Below are 26,125 nucleotides of genomic sequence, written 5' to 3'. Positions count from 1 at the left end.
AACTAGTAGAAGCCAATCAGGGGGAAGATCAGTTTGGAATCCGGAGAAATGTAGGAACACACGAGACAATACTGACCCTGAAAGGCACACCTGCGTTTACAGTATTTATAGATTTAGAGAAAAATTTATACACTGTTGACTGGAATACAATCCTTGAAATTCTGAAGGTAGCAGGAGTAAGCGGAAGGTTATTTACAACTTGAACAGAAACCAGTTGGCAGTTATAAGAGCCGAAGAACATGAAAGGGAAACAATGGTTGAGAAGGGAGTGAGACAGGGTTGTAGCCTATCCCCGATGTTATTCAGTCCGTGCATTCTGCAAACAGTGAAGCAAATCAAAGAAAATTTTAGAATGGAATTGAAGTTCTGCGAGAAGAAATAAAAAAAGTTGACCGATGACATATTAATTGTACAAGAGATGGCAAAGGACCTGGAAGAGTATTTAAACGTACTGGATAGTGTCTTTGAAAAAGTTTATAAAAGGAACATCCATAAAAGTAAAACAAAGTTAATGTATTCAAATTACATCGGGCAATAGTGATTGAATTGGTTTAGGTTATAGCAGTATATGAGTTTTCTTGCTTGGACAGCAAAATAAATGATGGCATATAAAATGTAGACTGGCAATGACAAGAAAACCGTTCCTGAGGAAGACCAATTTGTTAACATCGATATAAAAGTAAGTGTTAAGAAGTATTTTTTCTTATTGAGTATACCCTTGTACAGAAATTAAACGTGAACGCTAAATAGGTCAGGCAAAAAGAGAATGGAAGCTTTCAGAATGTGGTGCTATGGAATAATGCTAAAGACTGGCTTGGTAGATATTGTAACTAACGAGGAACTACTGAATAGACATGAGGAGAAACGAAATTTGTGTACCGAGTTGACTAAAAGAAAGGATCGGTTGATAGGACACATTCTGAGACATCAAGAAATCACAAATTTATTATTAAAGGGAAGTGTGAGAGGCTAATGGATGAGTAGAGTAGGCAGATCTAATAGATGTAGGTTTCAGTAATTTAGGGTTGATGAGCTTTCACAGGAGCGATGTGAATGAAGAGCTGCATCAGTATTTTGACTGAAAACCACAAAAACAATAACAGCCGGTAAGTTGCACACATAGAAGGAGAATCGTTCACTCGTGAGTGCAGCGTGCGCGTTTCAGAAATTTCCTGACAGGTTAAGTCCGTGCGACTGCATTTTGGAACTCCCTTTGGCAGACGACGCTCTGACCGACTGTCCTATTCATAGCCAGCAGCACTCGTGCACAGTCTTGATCTCGCAGTTAATTTCAAAGTGTCTATCAACATTGGAGGTGTATACAGGGACTTAAGAAAGTAAGTTACGCATGCTGCCCCACGCTAAGACCGTTGCATAACAAGTGTGGCCCGTTGTCCTGGTTTCCTTCAGACATTGTTCAGCCGCGGTAGGGATAACAGGTGCAAAACAGTCTGCGAAGTAAGTGCCCCGGCAACTGGATACGTGCTCCACAGATGAAATTCGCGATACAGTACAATTCATGTGGATAGAACCTCTAAACTGTACACGGATTCAGTGTGAAATTCTAGCGGTGTGTGGACCAAATGCAATGTCGCACATCATCGAGGAACTGAACGACAAGTAGAACGTTCTGACCGTGGTTTACAACGTCTTGGTGAATACGCTGAAGAACAGTATCCTGAAGTATACTGCAACATTCAATAAAAATTGCTTGGTCTGTCACATTAACGTGCAAACTACCATTTGAAGTTCCCTCGTAGGTTTCTGACTGCAAATGGAGGTGCTCGATAGAGCTGCCAACGTGCATATAAAGTATCCCTAAACATTGCCAACGGACGATTTCTGATTCAGCTTTTACCTGTATCGCAATAGCTACATACAGACTCAACATAATGCTTGCAGTATTTTTGAAAAGACATCTATTCAAAAATGGTTCAAATGGCTCTGAGCACTATGGGACTTAACATCTGTGGTCATCAGTCCCCTAGAACTTAGAACTACTTACACTTCACTAACCTAAGGACATCACACACATCCATGGCCGAGGTAGGATTCGAATCTGCGACCGTAGCAGTCGCGCGGTTCCGGACTGAGCGCCTAGAACCGCTAGACCACCGCAGCCGGCAAAAGACATCTATTCCTCGCTAAGAAACCCATATACAGGGATGCATATAGACTCGTACTTGAAAACGTTTTCTAGATACACGTCTTTAGTATGCTTTGCATTCCTCTACATAGTGCATAGCATAGCATAAGTCTGCCAACAGAAGCTACGCTCCGAGTGAGCCTCAGTCCCTGTAATATTATTCTTGTGGACCGTATTAGATACACGATGAAGGAACTAGATCTTTTACACAGTCTACCAGTAATACCAATTCCTTAAACTGTCTTAACTGTTTTATTTTCCTTGTGTGGGATCCACTGTTACATAAAACTTTTTAAAACACATCATTGGCGCCTTGATTTGGCGACTTTACTTTTATTGTCGCCTGGGATTGGCGACATTACTTATAAAATATGCGCCTGCAACTTCGGTCCTTAGCCAAGGTGGAAATACAATGTCAGACAGCAGACTCGTTTACGAGTGCAGATTACAGCTGTTTCTCCTCAACAATTCCTTTTGTACCATACACGAACTCGTTAATGTAACTAACTATCGAACAAGTATGTACCTCAGGAGAACAGAGCTCTAAAGAAAAGACAGATACAGCAATCTACATGTCTGCATCTGTACTCCGTAAACTACATTAGAATGTGTGGCGGAGTGTACGACTATCGTACACCCTCCTCCCCTCCCCCTCCCCCCAACGACTCCTTCCCCGTACCATTCGAGAATGGTGGGTGGGAAAAATCTCCGTACGAACTCCAATTTTTCTGATTTTTTCTGTTTTGGTCATTTCGTGAGACGTAAGCAGGAGAAAATTATATTTTGTCTCGTTCTTCTTGGAACTTATGCTCTCGGGATTTCAACAGTAAATCTCTCCATGAAGCACAATGTCTGTCTGTCACCGTCTACGTATGGAGTATGTGGAGCAACTCCGTAAAGCTCTGGGGCCGACTAAATGATGTCCTGACGAAAAGATCGGTAGGTTTTTGTTAGATCTTTTGTACCTGATCTCTTATTCCATCTTGATAAGTGTCACAGACTGAGGAGCTATATTCAATAATTAACTGAATAAGTGTTTTGTTAGCCATTTCTTTTGTGGATGAATTCCTTAGGATTCTTCCAATGAATCTCAGAGTGGCACATACTCTGTTTGATGTCCATACGACACTTTAGGTCGCTCCGGATGGTTATTCCTAGATTTTTATAGGTGTCTTGTTTAAAGCGCTTTATTATCAATAGTTTATTCGGACAGTAGTGCATACCTTCGCATATTTGTGCGTAATATGTTACATTTATATACGTTCGGAGTCTCCTTGCACGAATCGTCCCCCTCAGCAGGTCTCCCTGTATTTCGCTACAGTCATCCGTTATGCAAGCTCCCTATAGAAACGGCATCGTACGCGAACAGCCTCAAGTTACATATTAGATCACAAACACGTTTTGAACAGTTACAGCCCAATAACACTCGTCTGGAATACTCCTGAAATTACCTTTATATCACCCCATGAACCATGGACCTTGCCGTTGGTGGGGAGGCTTGCGTGCCTCAACGATACAGATAGCCGTACCGTAGGTGCAACCACAACGGAGGGGTATCTGTTGAGAGGCCAGACAAACGTGTGGTTCCTGAAGAGGGGCAGCAGCCTTTTCAGTAGTTGCAGGGGCAACAGTCTGGATGATTGACTGATCTGGCCTTGTAACACTAACCAAAACGGCCTTGCTGTTGTGGTACTGCGAACGGCTGAAAGCAAGGGGAAACTACGGCCGTAATTTTTCCCGAGGGCGTGCAGCTTTACTGTATGGATAAATGATGATGGCGTCCTCTTGGGTAAAATATTCCGGAGGTAAAATAGTCCCCCATTCGGATCTCCGGGCGGGGACTACTCAAGAGGACGTCGTTATCAGGACAAGGAAATCTGGCATTCTACGGATCGGAGTGTGGAATGACAGATCCCTTAATCGGGCAGGTAGGTTAGAAAAATTAAAAAAGGAAATGGATAGGTTAAAGTTAGATATAGTGGGAATTAGTGAAGTTCGGTGGCAGGAGGAACAAGACTTCTCGTCAGGTGAATACAGGGTTATAAATGCAAAATCAAATAGTGGTAATGCAGGAGTAGGTTTAATAATGAATAAAAAAATTGGAGTGCGGGTAAGCTACTACAAACAGCATAGTGAACGTATTATAGTGGCCAAGATAGACACGAAGCCCATGCCTACTACAGTAGTACAAGTTTATATGCCAACTAGATCTGCAGATGACGAAGAAATTGAAGAAATGTATGATGAGATAAAAGAAATTATTCAGGTAGTGAAGGGAGACGAAAATTTAATAGTCATGGGTGACTGGAATTCGACAGTAGGAAAAGGGAGAGAAGGAAACATAGTAGGTGAATATGGATTGGGGCTACGAAATCAAAGAGGAAGCCGCCTGTTAGAATTTTGAGCAGAGCATAACTTAATCGTAGCTAACACTTGGTTCAAGAATCATAAAAGAAGGTTGTATACATGGAAGAATACTAAAAGGTATCAGATAGATTATATAATGGTAAGACAGAGATTTGGGAACCAGGTTTTAAATTGTAGGACATTTCCAGGGGCAGATGTGGACTCTGACCACAATCTATTGGTTATGAACTGTAGATTAAAACTGAAGAAATTGCAAAAAGGTGGGAATTTAAGGAGATGGGACCTGGATAAACTGACTAAACCAGAGGTTGTACAGAGTTTCAGGGACAGCACAAGGGAACAACTGACAGGAATGGGGGAAAGAAATACAGTAGAAGAAGAATGGGTAGCTCTGAGGGATGAAGTAGTGAAGGCAGCTGAGGATCAAGTAGGTAAAAAGGCGAGGGCTAGTAGAAATCCTTGGGTAACAGAAGAAATATTGAATTTAATTGATGAAAGGAGAAAATATAAAAACGCAGTAAATGAAGCAGGCAAAAAGGAATACAAACGTCTCAAAAATGAGATCGACAGGAAGTGCAAAATGGCTAAGCAGGCATGGCTAGAGGACAAATGTAAGGATGTAGAGGCTTATCTCACAAGGTGTAAGATAGATACTGCCTACAGGAATATTAAAAGAGACCTTTGGAGAAAGGAGAACCACTTGCATGAATATCAAGAGCTCAGATGGAAACCCAGTTCTAAGCAAAGAGGGGAAAGCAGAAAGGTGGAAGGAGTATACAGAGGGTCTATACAAGGGCGATGTACTTGAGGACAATATTATGGAAATGGAAGAGGCTGTAGATGAAGATGAAATGGGAGATACGTTACTGCGTGAAGAGTTTGATAGAGCACTGAAAGACCTGAGTCGAAACAAGGCCCCGGGAGTAGACAACATTCCATTAGAACTACTGGCGGCCTTGGGAGAGCCAGTCCTGACAAAACTCTACCATCTGGTGATCAAGATGTACGAGACAGGCGAAATACCCTCAGACTTCAAGAAGAATATAATAATTCCAGTCCCAAAGAAAGCAGGTGTTGACAGATGTGAAAATTACCGAACTATCAGTTTAATAAGTCACAGCTGCAAAATACTAACGCGAATTATTTACAGACGAATGGAAAAACTGGTAGGAGCCGACCTCGGGGAAGATCAGTTTGGATTCCGTAGAAATGTTGGAACACGTGAGGCAATACTGACCTTACGACTTATCTTAGAAGAAAGATTAAGGAAAGGCAAACCTACGTTTCTAGCATTTGTAGACTTAGAGAAAGCTTTTGACAATGTTGACTGGAATACTCTCTTTCAAATTCTAAAGGTGGCACGGGTAAAATACAGGGAGCGAAAGGCTATTTATAATTTGTACAGAAACCAGATGGCAGTTATAAGAGTCGAGCAGTGGTTGGGAAGGGAGTGAGACAGGGTTGTAGCCTCTCCCCGATGTTATTCAATCTGTATATTGAGCAAGCAGTAAAGGAAACAAAAGAAAAATTTGGAGTAGGTATTAAAATCCAGGGAGAAGAAATAAAAACTTTGAGGTTCGCCGATGACATTGTAATTCTGTCAGAGACAGCAAAGGACTTGGAAGAGCAGTTGAACGGAATGGACAGTGTCTTCAAAGGAGGGTATAAGATGAACATCAATAAAAGCAAAACGAGGATAATGGAATGTAGTCGAATTAAGTCGGGTGATGTTGTGGGAATTGGATTAGGAAATGAGGCACTTAAAGTAGTAAAGGAGTTTTGCTATTTGGGGAGCAAAATAACTGATGATGGTCGAAGTAGAGAGGATATAAAATGTAGACTGGCAATGGCAAGGAAAGCGTTTCTGAAGAAGAGAAATTTGTTAATATCGAGTATAGATTTAAGTGTCAGGAAGTCGTTTCTGAAAGTATTTGTATGGAGTGTAGCCATGTGTGGAAGTGAAACATGGACAATAAATAGTTTGGACAAGAAGAGAATAGAAGCTTTCGAAATGTGGCGCTACAGAAGAATGTTGAAGATTAGGTGGGTAGATCACGTAACTAATGAGGAGGTATTGAATAGAACTGGGGAGAAGAGAAGTTTGTGGCACAACTTGACTAGAAGAAGGGATCGGTTGGTAGGACATGTCCTGAGGCATCAAGGGATCACAAATTTACCATTGGAGGGCAGCGTGGAAGGTAAAAATCGTAGAGGGAGACCAAGATATGAATACACTAAGCAGAATCAGAAGGATGTAGGTTGCAGTAGGTACTGGGAGATGAAGGAGCTTGCACAGGATAAATTAGCATTGAGAGCTGCATCAAACCAGTCCCAGGACTGAAGACCACAACAACAACAACAACAACAACAACAACAACAACATCTGTAGATTTTGTTCCGTTAAGAACTTGCTGAGTTTTGTCCGCTAGGAAGTCCTGGATCCAGTCACAAATCTGGTTCGATACACAGTGGGCTCGTATTTCGTTCAGCAAACGAGACTGAGGAACGGGGCACGAACGAGGGCGCCTTTGTCAACAGCGTGCTGGACCCCATACGAGAACAGAGCGAGACGAATTTCTCAAGATCTCTGTTTGTGGAGTAGGAGGAAGAGATTAGTGTTTACTGTCCCGTCGACAACGAGATCCTCTTCAAAGGACCCAACCCGGCATTTGCTTGAAACGATTTAGGTAAATCACGGAAAACCTAAATCAGGTTTGCCGGAGACAGGTTTGAACAGTCGTCCACACGAATGCGAGTGTAGTGCGCTAAATTTCTGTAATCCATGCTGATTTTTATAGAGTATACTTTTTTTTCGGTTTGTGGGGCCCTCAACTGCTCGGTAATCAGCGCCCGTACAAATTCCCAACCGTTGCTCAGTCCAATCTCGCCACTTTCGTGAATGATGATGAAATGATGAGGACAACACAAACACCCAGTCATCTCGAGGCAGGTGAAAATCCCTGACCCCGCCGGGAATCGAACCCAGGACCCCGTGCTCGGGATTCGAGAACGCGACCGCGAGACGACGAGCTGCGGACGAGTTGATTTTCTTTCCCCAAAAAAGTCAGCGCGTCAGCGTAAAATAATGTACCATAACTTTACAAAAGACTGACGTCAACGGTATAGACCTATAAGTATGTGTACCTGTCAGGCCATCCTTCTTAAAAACGAAAATGACCTGAACTGTCTTCTAATAGCAAGCTACTCTTCATTGCTCCAGTGACGTCCAGTAAACTACTGCTAAAAGGGGAGCACACGACCGGCCACCGAACTGCATTTCAATAATATATGACCAACGTACGTTTTGCGTGCAACCCTGATACGTTAATCACATTAATAGGATATCCTAATCGAAGCTACAACATCCAATGCAGCAGACTGTCATATAATAAATTACATACACACGTGTATGTGTTTTTCACATATCATCGAAAACTACTGCATAGATTTGAACTAAACTTGGTGCATATGCTGCTTACGGTCTGGGAAGAAGTATTGTAGTGGTACGTACCACCTAGCCCACATAGGGATGCGGCACGGCTGAGCATAGGGGGGAAGGGGAGGTGGCTTGTGTTGGGTTGATTTGGGGGACGAGACCAAACAGCGAGGTCATCGGTCTAATGGGGTTAGGGAAGGAAGTCGGCCGTGCCTTTTCAAAGGAACCATCCCGGCATTTGCCTGGAGTGATTTAGGGAAATCATGGAAAATCTAAATCAGGATGGCCGGGCGCGGGATGGAACCGTCGCTCTCCCGAAGGCGAGTCCAATGTGGGGAGGTGGACAGAGAGAGGGGAAGGAGGGTACGGACAGAGAGAGTAGCAGAGAAAAGGGACAAAGAATAGGAGGAGGAGAGAGACAGAGAATGGGAGGGAGAGGGGAGACAGGCAGAGTGAGGGGGAGGAAGAGATGGATAGAGATGGGGAGGAGAAGGAGATGGAAAGAGAGAGAGGGTGAAAGAGGGAGGTGGAGATGGATAGAAAGAGAGGGGTTGAGAAGATGTGAGTAGTGTATGTTCCGTGTGCACTGTGAGTAATAGCATAGCACTCAGTCTTCAGGCCACAAGTGGCCCACCGGGACCATCCGACCGCCGTGTCATCCTCAGATGAGGATGTGGATAGGAGGAGCGTGTGGTCAGCACACCACTCTCCCGGTAGTTATGATGGTTCTCTTTGACCGGAGCCGCTACTATTCGGTCGAGAAGCTCATCAATTGGCATCACGAGGCTGAGTGCACCCCGAAAAATGGCAACAGCGAATGGCGGCCCGGATGGTCACCCTTCCAAGTGCCGGCCACGCCCGACAGCGCTTAACTTCGGTGATCTGACGGGAACCGGTGTATCCACTGCGGCAAGGCCGTTGCCTACTGTGAGTAATAGGACAGTAAATAAATAAACGTGGTGGTTTTTATTTCGTAATGGCGGTATAACCAGTGGGATGTAGCAGTATTAGTGACATAGTTTTTTTGTCTCAGTCACGAAGTATTTTTATTAACGTGGGAGTAGTTTCAATGAGATACCCCGTCAAGCCATGAAGTTTCGAGACTTGATTAGTAAAAAAGTCGTCCCCCCAACTTGAGTATAACGCACAGAACGTTCATACAATCATGTGTAACTGTCCTCCTTTGGGATGTTGTTCGTCTCACACGTCACATTATCTCGAACGTCGATTACGTCGTCCAAACGTTGACTTTTCATGTGAATTTCTGCACTCTGTCGTAGGTTTGTATTGATAGTACCATATCTTATCACCCGTGATGATTTTTTCCCATAAAAGAATTGTTCGGGTTTGGAATTTCAATCAAGTCGCAGCAGGTGTCCACGTGAATTTATTTTTAATCAGATGTCAAGGTTTGCGGGACAAACTTCGCACGCACTTTCCTCTTTTTCAAAACATTTTGGAGCATGTCTTCAGCACATGATTTAGAGGTGTTGCTTCATTGCAGTTCGTCACACAACAAAGTTGACACACTACATCCTGTTCACAAACGGTTAGTGAAGTGCCCATCTGTTGTTTACAGAGTGCAAGCTGCTAGTTACTGGCCTAATGCTGGCTGATGTCGCTTATGCGTCAGGAATAAATCAGTCTCGGAACTTTTTGGACGGATCGTGTACGCACCATTGTAAGATTGGGCTACTAATAGCACGCCACTGTGAATGCAAGAGGCTCAGGTGTTGTTGCAGTGCATGTCGCAGGGCGGCGTTTTTGGTCTCGCCCGGGCGGACGAGCTTGAGGTGCGGCGGGCGAGAAGTGCGGCCAGGCGAGACGGAGGCGCGACAGCAGCGCCACACCCATACCTAGCGGCGCAGCCGAGCGACACGGCTCCGGCCAGCGAGCGAAAGCCACAACACAGCCGAGCACAGCACACTTTCCCCCGCGACTGCCGTGCCTTACCGGCCCTCTTCTGCTCTGACCGCAGGACTCTCGTACTGCACTGTAATCTACAGTAACAATTTACCCATTTTACTGGTTGTTAAGCTCCGTGGCTGCAGATCGTATTACTTTAAGAAATACATCAACCAGCCACTTTATTATGTATTTTTTATTTATTTTGTTTTCACTCATCTTCAGCTGGAGTAAAACAAAATAAAATATCGTCTGCATTTTGGATGCTACATCTGACCTGTACAAAATAACAGTTTTGTTCATCTATTACGCTTTGCGAGTAGTGTATCCATACATAGTATAAAAATGGATGTAAGTATCTGTGAGTGAGTGTGTCTGTGTGTGTGTGTATGTGTATGTTTCCTTAACCACTGGAACGATTTCAACCAAACTTGGTGCGCATATACCTTAGTGTCAGGCAGAACCACCTACCTATCAAAGATGTGGAGTGGAGATGAAAAAGAAGCGTAGCCCGCGATGCGTCAACTGCCAGTCTTTATTCATCCGGTATTTGAGAAAGAGAGCACTTAGAGACTTGCAACAAACTTCAGACACAATTTCAAACCTGTAAGAAATTTCTTTCTGCCGACAACCCATAAAAATGATGAAAGGAAAGATGTTTATCGCTTACTACTTTTCCGCTGTTCATGCAATAAAGGCACCACATTAGGCATGACGTTATAATGTGTCACTTCTTTACTACAAACCGTATTCGCGACTCATTTTAGAGACAGTATGTACATACACCACTGAATGTAGCTGCAAAATTACATCATTGTTTAACATGTGGCTCAGAAGATGTGATGTCATAAACTATGAGAAGCATAAAAATTGCCGCATCAGGCATGACTTTTAAATTTATTACGTCTTTGCTACTAACTCTGTTCTCAATCAGTTTCGCAGATAACATCTACATACTCCGCTGGATGTATGAACAATATTATATCTTTGTACGACACACTGTTCAGGGGATATGGCGTCTTGAATATTAAGAACAAGGCCAGACGCTGTATGGTACGGGCATTGAAGCACAGCTATAAATAAATAACAGGGCAGCGCGGGTTTTTTCCGCTAGTTTACAATAAATTATTCTTTAGATGCACTTAATTTCTATTTTCCTTGTTGTTCCTCCTATTTTCCGTATTTGTAAGCCTGGCGTAAACCATTTTTCTTTGTGTGATGCATAACAATAGCACACATTCATCATATCGCCGACTGACGTGTTGTTCTGAAAGTACTGTTGAAGTCAGTTGCGTAAATTCATTAAATATTTTGTTTTAAGCTTGTGAATGATTAAAAAGTAAAACTTTAACTTGCAAGCAGACTGTAACTTTGTCTGTAGAAATAATTTTATGATGTAAACAAGTATGTCAGTCGGCAAAATGGTGAATAACGCGCTCTTGTTGTGCATCACACAAAGATAGAGTGCTATTCCATGCTTTTAAATGCGGAAAATAGCTGCAACAACAAACAAAATAGAAAGTAAGTGCATCTAACGATTAATGCATTGTAAATATACAACTCGCAAAGTGCAGCAGTTAAACAAAACTGTTATTTTGTACCAGGCAGCTGTAGCATCCGAAGTGCAGTGGATGTTTCTAACTATGTGGTAACTGAGGAGGTGAATATGGTTCTGCGCCAATTGACGATGGGCGAAAGTCCGAAACGTGTAGTGGTACAAATACAAGTAAATAAAAGGTGGATGGTTGCTGCATATAATCAAATAATTTAATCTAGAAGCCCCACTGACGAATTGCTGCATTAAGCCTCCCACCAACACGTCATGAAGTGAAGAAAGTAGTAATCAAAAATACGATGTTATGACTATCGTGCTAGGCGCAACGATGCAATAAGCCCACTGTATGGAACCGTGAAGTTATGTAAAAAATGGTTCAATTGGCTCTAAGCACTATGGGACTCAACATCTGAGGTCATCAGTCCCCTAGACTTAGAACTACTTAAACCTAATTAACCGAAGGACATAACACACATCCATGCCCGAGGCAGGATTCGAACCTGCGACCGCAGCAGCAGCGCGGTTCCGGACTGAAGCGCCTAGAACCGCTCGGCCACAGCGGCCGCCGAAGTTATGTAACTGCCAAACTATTTTACAGGACACAGCGCTTGCGGAAAAGCAGATATGAAAAGGGCGCATATTTGACATTAGTGGACGTGTGATGTTGCAACGGGACCATCTTGATAAAGCACATTGGTCGCCTTGGAGCCCCGCAAATTGTGTAGAACTGGTATCAGGCGCTCATGTGACCACTGCTGACGTAACTATGGGAGTGAATGTATGTACGGAACTAGCTTAGTAAGATGAGTAAATGCGGAAGTGTGACAAAATGTCAGGAAGGAGGTATCTTGCCCATGACCACACTGTGAATGAAGTTGCCCGATTTGCTGGTATACCAGTGCGGAGTGCCCAACTTGTCCACAAGGAATGGTGTCCCAACTGACATACACCCGTGACGAATGTCATTCCTTGTCAGTGACAAAAGGAAATGCTGCTATCCGTGAATGCATGTCTGTCTCAACCAGTTTCCGAGCGCACGTTGTGGAAGGAACTGCATGACATTGACGCTTGGAGGAGGGTACTTCGTTAAAGGCCATTGCTCACAGTAACACATGAAAAACATGAAGCAGAAACTGAAGAGTAGCTAAGTGGAGGCTTGTAAAGTAGTCCGATTGCTGCTGTCAATATTACTCTCTATTCTCTCATAATTTCTTACCTACTTCCCACTTCACTTCACTGATACCCAACATATCTAGATTCAATCTTTCTATTTCCCTCTTCAAATTATCTAGCTTCCCTACCATGTTGAAACTTATCACTTTCTACGTTCCCCTCTTGAATGTTGCCCTGTCGTCCGTTGTTCAAAATTTCTCTCGTAGTCACCTTGGCAGTTCTCTCCCGTGGCGGGAATGAATCCGGAAACTTTTGTCAGTGGACTTTTTCACTTCACTTAAAGTCTACAGACCGCTACGGTCCCAGGTTCGACTCCTGCCTCGGGCATGGATGTGTGAGATGTCCTTGGGTTAGTTAGGTTTAAGTAGTTCTAAGTTATAGGGAACTGATGACCTCATAAGTTAAGTCCCATTGTGCTCAGAGCCATTTGAACTTAAAGTCTACATGTCTTGTCAAATGGTTCAAATGGCTCTAAGCACTATGGGACTTAACATCTGAGGTCATCAGTCCCCTAGACTTAGAACTATTTAAATCTGATTAACCTAAGGACATCACACAAATCCATGCGCTAGGCAGGATTCGAACCTGTGACCGCAGCAGCAGCGCGGTTCCGGACTGAAGCGCCTGGAACAGCTCGGCCATAGCGGCCGGCACATGTCTTGTCGATAAACGTTGTGTATAATAAATGCAGTCATTTCTATTGCCTTCTGTTTCCTCTTGTCGTTGACCTTCGCTATTTTTTCCACCTGTTACGGACCGTTTCCCGACGTCATGAACAATAAGTTATCCTTAAACTTCCTCTGCTCCTCCGCCCTCTTTGACAAGGCCGTTGGCAGAACAAAGGTCACTGCTTGTACCGGGAAATCTTCGATCGCCACTGGTGATGATTTTTATTCAAAATTTAAGCAGTGGCTGAGTTCGAACCCGAGACCCAGGAAGTTCAGTTAATCATCAAAGAAGCTACCCCTAAACCAAGGATCTATGCTTTATTTCGTGCTTTCGGAAAGGTAAAGGCAACTGAGAGTCAGTTCTGATGTTTCATTTGATAATGAAAGATTGACTTAAGAAAAATCGAGACACGTTTCCCGCATTCGCCGACGTAGAAGCAGCATTCGACAATGTAAAATGGTGCAAGATGTTTGAAATTCTCAGAAAAAGTAGGTGTAAGCTATAGTGATGGAGACTGGTAAACTGCAATATGTGGCCTTCCCCCCATCCAAAAAAAAAAAAAAAAAAAAAAAAAAAAAAAAAAGAAGAATTGAGATTTGGTGAGAGTTTACCAAAGCCCTCCCTCCCAAACCGCTATTTTGAGCTCACGTAATTAATGGACGTACGCTAACCAGTATTTCTTCCAAATATGTCACGGAGCGGCTGACGGTACAGCATCAAAAGCGTACACATTTTCTAATGTCGACTGAATGGGCACACCAAACTTGAACTATAGATAAACAATTTTCCGAAGTAAACATACGTGAGAAAGAGGCGGTGTTAAATCAACCACGCACACGACGACATTTGCCGCTCACAGAATATCCCTTTTATCAATCGAATACAGCGCTTTTTCCCGCGCTGCCACAGAAGCAGCAGTCAGCGCCAAACAGAAGCACAGAGGACCAACCTGCCGGCCCTGACACGGCTGGCTGCGACGGCGCGTGGAGGCTCGCGGCAGCGTAAGCGACCCGGACGCCGCTACGAAGAACGGCCCGGACAGCTCCGGCTGGTAGCCGTCGCCCATGCTGCACACAACGGCGGCCGGTGCTCTGCTGTCGCCACGGCACGGCGGACGTCGCGGCAGCAGGAAGCGCGATAAGCTACCGCCCGCTGTGGTACTTTTTTTTTCTAACACAACGCGCTGCGCATGCGTGCCACGGATTCATTCCGAGACATTTCGGGAACACGTTCACGACACCTCTTAAGGTGTCGCAGCGGTAAGACTGGACAACGCGCAGATCCAACGAGGCAGAGAGGGGAGACAGGACATGGAGGTCTCGATCCCCAATAAGATTTTCAATAGAATTGTTTATATCTGATAGAAAGTGCCCGAACACATACTTCTGGATATTAAAAAGGTTGTGTCTCCCCTTCACCAGTATAACGGTTTGAACTTCGCTAGAGACACTTTCAATGAGATGTCTGAATGTCTGAAGAGGAATGGCAGCCCAGTCTTCCCCAAGAACCGAAACCAGAGACAGTAATGATGTTGGACGCTGAGGTCAGGAGTAAAGTTGACGTTCTAACTCATTCCAAAGGTGTTCCTTTGAGTTCAGGCCGTGGCTCTGGGCAGGCCTGTCCTTTCCAGGAACCTTACTGCCCAGAAAGCATTGTCTTCAAGATGCTGCTCTATGTCATACGACTCTGAACTGGTTCTCTATTGTACGCAATACCATAGAATGTGTTCATATCTCACTGCATTTAGCGCTTTCTTAAGCTTAATAAAGGGACCGCAACCTAACAACGACAATCACCATGCTGCAACAGTACCTCCTCCGTACTTCACTGCCGGCACAACACATGATGGCAGGTAACGGACTCCAGGCATTCGCCAAACCTAAACCGTTGCATCGGATTGTCACTATTAACAGTTATGCTATTTTTGAAAGAGTAAACAGTTCACTTACTTTTTTACATGTGACTCGTTTCCATTTCATTGGTCGTTATGTGACAGACAGTGAATCCCAGCCAAGGGGAATTTTTAAAAACGAATCAAGAAAGTTTAGGGAACCTTTATTACTGATATACTGAGCAACAGATCTCGTTCCTCCGTCTCGTATCTAGTATGGACCGTCAGAATAAGATCAGAGAGAGTGGACTGTTTCAGACAATCACTTTTCGTTTGCTCCATGCACGAATGGAACAAAAACAGAGAGTAGCTACTACTAGTAAGTGTTATCCTGTGCAATGCACTGTATGGAGGAATACGGAATATATCGGATAAACGAGCGTCCATTCTCAGAAAACTTCGGTTATTCACTTGTTCCACTTGCCCTCAAGTCTCTTCGTAAATTTTCACACGTCTGTCGTTCTCTCTTCCTATAACTCTCCTCTATCCGTCTACTCTTTTTCTTTGTGCGAGCGCAAGGTCAGCCATAGAGCCGGATTACAGCTGCCGTACATATCCGCCACTTTTGCACCTCGCCGATTTCAAACGAATTTGCGCAATATCACCTCGCTGTCTGCAACCAACCGTACATTTATTGAACACTATTATTGCCCGATATTATTGACAGTGTAGGAACTGCTTAAACGTATAGTCGACAGCTCAGAACAGCTGACGGTTGCGACGGCGTCGCACCGGCGCCAAGTGCGGCTCGCGTTACGGAGTATTTACCGCCTGCGCCTGCCGCTGCTCCGTGCCCCACATTCAGTTACCGCAGTAGCTACAGCAGCCACACTCACACGCGCACGGCAGGAAGTATTCGTCTGGAGCTCACTGCACCGTCGCCGCGAAGCTGGCTTACCCTACCCTACACGCACCACTCCGTCGTGTGCTGAGTGTGTCCGCACCCTAAGGCGTGCTCTTTGGATAGGCAGTCCCCCAGGCTAGCCCTCATTTCCCTCCCAACAATCCTGCTCCATCCCCAGGCACATTAAGCAAGCTGATATTATTCTGCTGACGTAGCCAATCTGTTCCAGATATTCTAAATAGTTCTTCTGAAGTACGGCTCTCCAGAAGGGTAAACAAACCTACTAATTCCCCTGGAACTCATAGCTGTATTCACCAAAGACACCACTCGGAAGGCGTGATCTAATCGTCTGGCATATACCAGAGCAAAGTCTCGGAACAAGCAAACAATTGGCTGGATTGTAGCCGAGAGCTGATCGACGTCGCCCCTCCATTCCGAACCCCACATACGATCCGCCACCGCCCAGCCCCTAAGAAACTGGCATATGCATGGGTATTCAAATACAGAGGTATGTGAACAGGCAGAATACGGCGCTTCGGTCGGCAACGCCTATATAAGACAACAAGCGTCTGGCGCTGTTGTTAGATCGGTTACTGCTGCTGCAATGGCAGGTGATCAAGATTTAAGTGAGTGTGAACATGCTGTTATAGTCGGCGCACGAGCGATGGGACACAGCATCTCCGAGGTAACGATGAAGTGGGGATTTTCCCGAACGACCATTTCACGAGTGTACTGTGAATATCAGGCATCCGGTAAAACATCAAATCACCGACATTGCTGCAGCCGGAAAAATATTCTGCGAGAACGGGGCCAACGACGACTTAAGAGAATCGTTCAAAGCGACAGAAGGGCAACCCTTCCGCAAATTGTTACAGATTTCAACGCTGGCCATCAACAAGTGTCAGAGTGCGAATCATTCAACGAAACATCATCGATATGGGCTTTCGGAGCCGAAGGCCCACTCGTGCACCCTTGATGACCGCACGACACAAAGCTTTACGCCTCTCCTGGGCCCGTCAACACCAACACTGGACTCTTGATGACTGGAAACATGTTGCCTGGTCGGACGAGTCTCGTGTCAAATTGTATCGAGCGGATGGACATGTACGAGTATGGAGACAACCTCATAAATCCATGGACGTTGCATGTCAGCAGGGGACTGTTCAAGCTGGTGGAGGCTCTGTAATGGCGTGTGGCGTTTGCAGTTAGAGTGGTATGGGACCCTTGATACGTCTAGACACGACTCTGGCAGGAAACACGTACGTAAGCATCCTGTCTGATCACCTGCATCCATTCATGTCCACTGTGAATACCGACAGACTTCGGCAATTCCAGCAGGACAATGCGACACCCCACACGTCCAAATTGCTACAGAATGGTTCCAGGAACACTGTTCTGAGTTTAAACACTTCCACTGACCACCGAACTTCCCAGACGTGAACATTATTGAGCATATCTGGGATGCCTTGCAACGTGTTGTTCAGAAGAGATCTCCACTCCTGGTACACTTACGGATTTATGGACAGCCCTTCAGAATTCATGGTGTCAATTCCCTCCAGCAATATTTCATACATTATTCGAGTCCATGCCATGTCGTGTTGCGGCACTTCGGCGTGCTCGCGGGGGCCCTACACGATATTAGACAGGTGTACCTGATTCTTTGGCGCTTCAGGGTAAATGAGGCTCTACTGCATATATATTTTTGCTTCTCCTTGGAGCACGGCGCTTGTAACAGTATATTGCCACCGAGAACTTCTGTTCCACACCATGAATAGTTTCTCTGACGATAGTGGCAAATCGACGTATTGCGATCGAGCGAGGTGGTGCAGTGTTTACGACACTTGACCCACATTCGGAATGACGACGATCCAAGCCCGAGTCCGGTGTCCTCATTTAGGGTTTTCATAATTTCCTTAAATTGCTTCAGAAAAATGCCAAGATGGTTCCTATGAGAGGGCATGGTCGATTTTCTTCCCCATCCTTCCCTAATCCGAGCTTGTGCTCCGTCTGTAACGACTTCGTTGTCGATGGGACGTTAAATACTAAAATATTCCTCCTCCTCCTCCACGTATTGCTTAATCTTTACCAACTGAAAATCATCGCATAACCAGAAGTATGGTGCATTGTTGTTGTCATCTTCAGTCCTGAGACTGGTTTGATGCAGCTCTCCATGCTACTCTATCCTGTGCAAGCTTCTTCATCTCCCAATACGTACTGCAGCCTACATCCTTCTGAATCTGTTTAGTGTATTCATCTCTTCGTCTCCCTCTACGATTTTTACCCTCCACGCTGCCCTCCAATACTAAATTGGTGATCCCTTGATGCCTCAGAACATGTCCTACCAACCGATCCCTTCTTCTAGTCAAGTTGGGCCACAAATTTCTCTTCTCCCCAATTCTATTCAATACCTCCTCATTAGCTACATGATCTGCCCATCTAATCTTCAGCATTATTCTGTAGCACCACATTTCGAAAGCTTCTATTTTGTTCTTGTCTAAACTATTTATCGTCCATGTTTCAGTTCCATACATGGCTACACTCCTTACAAATACTTTCAGAAACGACATCCTGACACTTAAATCTATACCCGATGTTAACAAATCTCTTGTCTTCAGAAACGCTTTCCTATGTTGCATTATGACTGCGAAAAAATTAGTGCATTTATACCCTCTGATAAACTCTCTGTTTCTTCAATAATAAAAATAATTAGAGGGTTGTAACTTCAGTAACTGCAACTCTTTATTTACGACGTACACAAAATAGATACATGTTTCAAAGTTTTATGCCCTTCAAAGTAGTCATCAGTATTGTGTATCATCCTTTGTCAGCGATGTGTAAGTTGTAGGGTATCCTTAGCAGCACCATTAGCATCGCCACATGCGTTAATGGTTCTAACATGTCTTCTGAAGCGAATGACATGAAGTACTTCCTTCAGCCGGGAATCAAGATGTAATCACGAGGGCTTACGTCCGCGGAGTGTTGTGTGTGGCACGACACTCCCAAGCCCCACCTTCCGAGAAATCGGTCATGACTTGCGTCGTATTGATCCGAGAATTGTCCTGCAAAATGATGGCTGGCCCCTGCAGAAGGTGTCACCGCTTCTAATCTGGTCGCAGGCTGTGTTCCAAAAACAAATAACTTAGAGAAAGAAGCAGCGACACTTTTTGCAGGACCCGCCTATTATTTCGTGGGACAATGCTCGGACGCACATGGCGCAACTTGTGACCGATTTATGAATACTAGATCTATCGCGATAGGAAGTGCTGTACCACCCACAACGCTCCCCAGACGTAAGCGCTTGTGTCTCATCTTTATTTTTAAATTGAAGGAAGCGCTTCAAGTTATCCACTTCAAAAACGTTATAGAGATTCGTCGGGCAATAGAAGCTTCATTCGAACTATCAGCACAATTGATTTCAACATCGCTGGCTACTGGTTATACAGAATGCTGGTTACTACTTCGATGGACAGTAAAACTTTCAAAGATGCACATCCATTTTGTATGTTGCAAATAAATAGTTGTCACCATTGAAGTTCTAACCCTCGTACATTTCTTACTCGTTACCATTGTGTGGTATTGCAATCACTACTATGTGCTTTGTGTGGAATACATGTTAATTTTTATAGACGAGATTTTCGTGCTTCGAAAACGTCACAATGCGTGAGCATAATACATATTTCGTAATTGTCAAACAGACTGATCTTAGCAATATTGGAGTATCTTTGTGTGTATCTTTCCTATGAACCATCTTAAAAACGAGAATGTTTTGCGCTTTTATTCAATCGATATTTACCCTTCGTTACTCCAGCGACTTGCGATAAACTACTGTTACAAGAGGAGCACGTTATTTCGCATAACATCTACGGAACCTTGCAGGTATTTTATCCTGTCCAGATGCCTTTCCACTGTTGAACACGGTATAGGAAAGTCAACAAAAACTGCTCACTTACCTCAGTATTTGTCATTTCGCAGTTCGTGCGATGATTGAAAGTAGAAACCGTGTTATAGCCTGCCATGGAGAAACAATTTCAGAAGACTGGATTCAGTATTTCGGCCTAACCTCGGACACATACCATTTCGATGCAATTATAATCACTGAGCAACTGAATGAATCATTTCGATCAGCTTTTAAGTTTTAAGTAAGACCAACGTGCCTTAGGATTTTTAAATTTCATTTAGAATTCTAATAAGATTTCTTAACGTCTCCACAATTTAGCTCAGCGGACACTGCACATGGTCGAAAAGGTTGATCTATGGTCCAAACACTGTCCAAGAGTTTCCCTGTGACAGCAGTCCACTGGAAGAGCGGCTGACGCTGCGCAGAAGAAGCGCTCGGCGCGTTTGTCTGCTTTCCGGGAAGAGCCTGTGTCGCAGACGAGTTCACGGAAAGGTATTTAAGACGCCACCCGGCACGCAGTAATTAGCCTCGGGGCCCACTGCCTCGGGGGGCAGCTGCTGACTAGCGGCGACATGTCCCGTCTCTCATCAAAGCGGTCATCTCCTTCTGTATAATTCCCGGTATAGAAACACTTGGAATTCTTCCCAAGTCAGCGAATACCGAATACATTTTTAAAAAATATTTCACTGCAGCATTTTTTGAAAAGCTGCTCTTGGCGTTTTATAGACTTGCACGAGTATTTATGCCCTGGTTGAACGACCTCTAAAGGCAGAATCATCCTTTTGTAAGTTTGTTACATAGTGCATCAAACGTTTCCTAAAAATTATTGAGATCCTTGGGAGAGCAGACACGACAAAACTGTTTCACCTACTGTGCAAAATATGGGCCTATGAGACAGGCGAAATGCTCTCAGATTTCAAGAACGATTGTAAGGGTAAAATATCGATCCTGTACTTGACACATCAAAACTACCCTTAACGCTTCTTTGCTACAGTGCTGCGGCATCGTTGATGGGGATGCCCCGTAGTTCTAGAAGGACAGGTTGACGCCTTATCGGGAGATCGTCATATAATGAAAAGGCAAAAGGCGATCGTAAGGTAAGAAATCAGCGATAATAAATTCATATAAGCTCGTGACAGATTAGTGACTGTAATTGCACTGCGAGTGCGATCAGAAGAAGCAGGAAGGCAGTATTTGAATTTAAAGTGAATTAATTGTGTCTTACAAAAGCGTTCACGTACTGCAACCTCTTCATTATTATTAGAATTTTTGGAAGGGAATGAGTTATAGAACAATGTGGGCTCACGGTCAGAACTTTAGTTTTCGCAGCATGTATCTTTGGAGTAAGTTCGCACTCCAAAACTGGCTACTTACTGAATCTCCGATGCCTAATTTTCCCAGTTCTAGGCGCTCCAGTCCGGAACCGCGCGACTGCTACGGTCGCAGGTTCGAATCCTGCCTCGGGCATGGATGTGTGTGATGTCCTTAGGTTAGTTAGGTTTAAGTAGTTCTAGGTTCTAGGGGACTGATGACCTCAGATGTTAAGTCCCATAATGCTCAGAGCCATTTGAACCTAATTTTCCAATCAGCCATAATACAGCAGGTAATAATCAAATATAAATCAATAAATAACACGGAATGGCGGCTTACTCAATGTATTACAGTAACTCCAAATCTAAAGAAGACAGGTGTGGATGTTACCGGCTGCGCGGGATTAGCCGAGCGGTCTTAGGCGCTGCAGTCATGGACTGTGCGGCTGGTTCCGGCGGAGGTTCGAGTCCTCCCTCGGGCATGGGTGTATGTGTTTGTCCTTAGGATAATTTAGGTTAAGTAGTGTGTAAGCTTAGGGACTGATGACCTTAGCAGTTAAGTCCCATAAGGTTTCACACACATTTGAACTTTTTTTTATGTTACTGAAGTGTATCAGTTTAATAAGAAAAATGGAAGAACGGCTAGAAGCCGACCTACGGACAGATAAGCTTGGATTTCAAAGAAATGTAGGAACAGGTAAGGTAATACTATCCCTACAACGTATCGTATAAAATAAATTAAAGAAAAGCGAATCGATGTTTGTAGCATTTGTAGATTTAGACAAAGCTTTTGACGTTGTGGACTGGAATACAGTCTTGTAATTTCTGAAGATATCAAGAATAAGATACAGAAACCAAAAGGCTATTTATAGCTTGTGCAGTAACGAGACTAATCTTATAAAAATCAAAAGACATACAAGCAGTGGTTGAGAAGGAAGTGAGATAGGGTTGTAGCCTGTCCATGATGGTTTCAGTCTGTACGTTGTGGAAGCAGTAAAGGAAACAAGAGGAAATTTGGAAAGGTAATTAAAGTTCAGGAAGAAGAAATAAAAATTTGAATAAAATTATTTTGTGTAGTAGATTGCGTCATTAAGAAACACAAGAACAACTAAAATGTCATGAAGAGAACGGCTGCAAAGTCAGTTGAAACGTCGGCATTTAAAAAATGGCACATTACCGCCTTGAGCCGCTGATTCCGCGTAAAGTCCCGATGCAGCTGACATAAGTAGTTCTTTTCCTTTCCTTTCTCCCCCTCCACCTTAAATTTACGTAACAATTCAGATCATGCGCGGTGCTTCGCATGTGGATTAAATAGGGCGCTTGTAATACGTAACAGTCTTTCGCACGAGCACAGGCAGCTGTGGAGTCTTCCTCAAGCTCGTATTGGCCTTTTCAAACGAACCGTCCCAACTTAAATCTGAAATAATTTAGAGAAATCAGGATAACCATAAAGTTAGATGTTAGAGTGCACCATAACCACTGGTGTACTCTGAAATTCACAAACATAATGGTATATCTGAGAACGGTATCCAAAAGAAGAGGAACAGAATGCTACAGAATCTCGAGAATACTGGGTTATAAGTATAAATCAAATAAATAACTTCCGGTGAAAACGGGGTCGTAGTGCTTAATTTACGAGTATATGATACCACCATACAGGATGTATCATTATTAATAGTGAAATTATACGAAAACAGAAGCAAAAACGATCGAGTAAAACGAGTCGTTTGTGTGGTTATGAGCAGCATTTACTTCCGAATGAAATACTGTTCTGGTTAGTACAAATATATTTGAAATTTCAATTTTTCTATTAAATTCGCTTCTACATGAGTTGAGTAAAAAGTAGTGGTACCACTGCTATTATTCATACCAGACTTCATTGACAGACGTTCACCGTATTACATGCCCTCAGCATAATCGGCCTCTATCTCGATCACCTTCACAGAGATGCAAGGCGTCGTACACCGTCAACCCGACGGGAGGCCCTCGTCACACGACATTTCATTTCATTTCAACGCGTCCATCTCTGTCGACGTCTCGCAGTGAGTGCCCTATGGTATGGAAAAAATCGTTTGTTCTGTTGTAGCGAACGCCACAAGGTGTTTCCTTCATTTTGCCGAATAGGTCGTAACCTCACGGAAACATTCCGGGTGAATACGATAGATGTTCCAGTATCTCCCACGCCTTCGTACACAGGAGGTCCAGCACGGGTTCACCGTGTGGCGTCGTGCATTGTCATGAAGGATGATGGGATACTGTCCATCGGCTATCCACATACAGCAAGCAGGCAAGGAGCCCAGTTGTCCACCTGTCCATAAGGGATCGTCCCCAACGGGGCCGATTTTTAATGACATCTTTACCCTCCCGAAACACTTTCACCCGTACTGCCATCGTACCATGCAGCAATCCATATCACGATACTCCTCACGCACTCCCTGAAAACATAGTGCGCTCCGGCCAAATCCCACTTCAATCTTGACCCACATACGTTGTTCATGTTTCCAAACATACTGTTAGGGCGTCTGAACTGGCCTCCTGCACTTTCAGATAGTACACACAGCAGCTGACTCAAACACAGTCGTTGCCTCTGACTGCACTACTTCAACTGACCTATCAGCTACAGAAAGCGCGCATACCATTAGATGCAGAGCCTTCATGTTATGACAGCGTTACCACTACTTTTTGTCCAACCCCAGTAACTAGTTTCAAATTTCACCGCAGCCCTTGTGCAGCATTGGGGAATGTGGTGCAGCCATGATGGGGCGCTGGCAAATTTTGATGCTGATGTAGAATAACATGTAACGCGATATTACAGCTCAAAGCGGATAAGTCGATCAGGGCCTCTACCTCAGCGTGGATCAGTCTTCTGGATTTTTCTGTCTGCGGGACATCTCAAAAGTGAAAAGTACAGAACTTCTGTTGATAGGTTGACTATCTGGAGCAGCGAATGGTACGTTCTTGTCAAGCTCTACGATATGAATCGGAGGTGCTTGATAGAATTCGTACCTCACTGTAAAGTGTAGTATCGCACCCAAACGCGAGGAGGACGCGTGGAACACCACGTTTAAAATGTAACGTACCGAAGTACTTTTGAATTTCTTGTTAAGATAGGCGATGGGTGAAATTTGAGCCCAGTGAGATCAGGACATATATTTCAAATATACCTGCATGCTTAACACGACATTTGATTCTGAAATCAGTGGTGACTCGTAACTGAACATTCGAAATCATCCCGCAGAAGACTCTCTCACGAACCCATGTTTTCTGGAGTGTTTTTGCTTCCGTTATCGTATACTCACACCCTTCACAGTTTCCGCTACTAATTATGACGCGTCATGTACAGAAAAATTAATCAGACAGCTAGACTGATCGAATAATGAGTTCAAAACTAGCGTAGTTTTTAATGAGCTTCGTGTTTCCGCTCACAGAACCAGAGAGTGGGCGACGCCAGGGCCTTCCGGAGTGTGTGGAGGGGAAGCTGCGAGAGGCGACAGGGCACGCAGCCAATTGCCGGTCTGCCAGCGATCAATGCAGCGGGCGCAGCCACGGCGCGCTGACGTCACCCGCGGCTGCGGCTGCACGCGGAACTTATCATCTCGCAACATCCCGCGCGCCCGCCGAACGCTTCCTGTCAATTAACACCGGTTGCTGGCCACAGCTAGCACACGCGCGACCACTCGTCCTGCGCAGCCTGTCCTACTGACGTCACACAGAAGGCATTACGTTGTCCAGATCGTTGCTGGGTTTGTTCCTATGCCACGTGTAGGTAACACGCAAATTTTAAGAAAAGCCTTTCTACTTTTTTATTTATTTCTGGCTTATCAAAATGGCTCTGAGCACTATGGGACTCAACTGCTGTGGTCATCAGTCCCCTAGAACTTAGAACTACTTAAACCTAACTAACCTAAGGACATCACACACACCCATGCCCGAAGCAGGATTCGAACCTGCGACCGTAGCAGCAGCGCGGCTCCGGACTGGAGCGCCTAGAACCGCACAGCCACCGCGGCCGGCGCACCCACCCTCCTCAGTTACGTCCCCAGCTCGTGGTCTAGTGGTTAGCATTGCTGCTTCTGGCGCACAGGGTTCCGGGTTCGATTTCTGGCCGGGTTGGGGGTTTTCTCTACCTGAGGACTGGGTGTTTGTGTTGTCCTCATCATTACATCATCATCATCATTCGTGACAGTGGTTATATTGGATTGTGTAAACAAGTCGGACTGTGAAAAAAAAGGGGACTTTGTACGGGCGCTGATGACCGCTCAGTTGAGCGCCCCACAAGCCAAACATCGCTCTCCTCAGTTACACGGTCTGAGCAAAACTATGCGCATACTTATAGTGGACATTCATATGGGGCGCGTCCGCCCTTCGTTTTTATAACTACTTCATCTCTACTGGCGACGCTTTTAATGATGTGGACGAATGTATGTAGAAAAATGGCAGTCCCTTCTTCTTCAGTAGTCGAAACCAGAGAAAGTAGCATACATTTATATCTACATGTGCATCTTCTTGTATACTCTCTATACACTGCAAACCGCCGTGAAGTGCACGACAGAGTGTACGTCCCACTGTACCAGTTATTAAGGTTTCTTCCCCTTCGATTCACATATAGAGCAGGGGAAGAATGATTGTTTGGATGCCTCTGTGTTTGCAGTAATTATTCTAATCTTATCCTCAAGATACCTATGTGAGCGATACGTAGGTAATTGTAGTATACTCCTAGAGTCATTATTTAAAGCCGGTTCTTGAAACTTTGTTAGTTGACTTTCTGCGGATAGTTTACGTCTATCTTCAAGAGTCAGCCAGTTCAGTTTATTCATTATCTCTGTGACACTGTCCCACAGATCAAAGAAACCTGTAACCATTCGTGCTGCTCTTCTCTGTATACGTTCAGTATCCGCTATTAGTCCTATCTGGTACGGGTCCCATACACT

At 44.4% G+C, this 26,125-nt stretch overlaps 1 protein-coding gene and 1 pseudogene across 7 annotated transcripts in view; both read right to left on the bottom strand.

Moving 5' to 3' along the window:
• The window catches only part of LOC124796088 (AF4/FMR2 family member lilli-like), a 482,595-nt gene that overhangs the window by 360,025 nt on the left and 96,445 nt on the right, over positions 1-26,125 (bottom strand). For 5 of the 7 annotated variants that reach the window (XM_047260177.1, XM_047260200.1, XM_047260185.1 and 2 more), the window contains exon 1: positions 14,201-14,328. The exons of the other annotated variants lie outside the window; for them this stretch is intronic. In XM_047260177.1, the coding sequence (XP_047116133.1) occupies positions 14,201-14,317 (117 nt within the window). In that variant the 5' untranslated portion in view covers positions 14,318-14,328. Of the gene's footprint in view, positions 1-14,200; positions 14,329-26,125 lie in introns of those variants that run through there. 7 annotated transcript variants of the gene reach the window in all.
• On the bottom strand, positions 8,755-8,872 carry LOC124729129 (annotated as a pseudogene).

This window comes from Schistocerca piceifrons, chromosome 1 (assembly GCF_021461385.2).
Source record: "Schistocerca piceifrons isolate TAMUIC-IGC-003096 chromosome 1, iqSchPice1.1, whole genome shotgun sequence".
In the NCBI taxonomy this organism is placed as follows: Eukaryota; Metazoa; Arthropoda; class Insecta; order Orthoptera; family Acrididae; genus Schistocerca; species Schistocerca piceifrons.
This window is presented reverse-complemented; position numbering and strand designations above follow the sequence as displayed.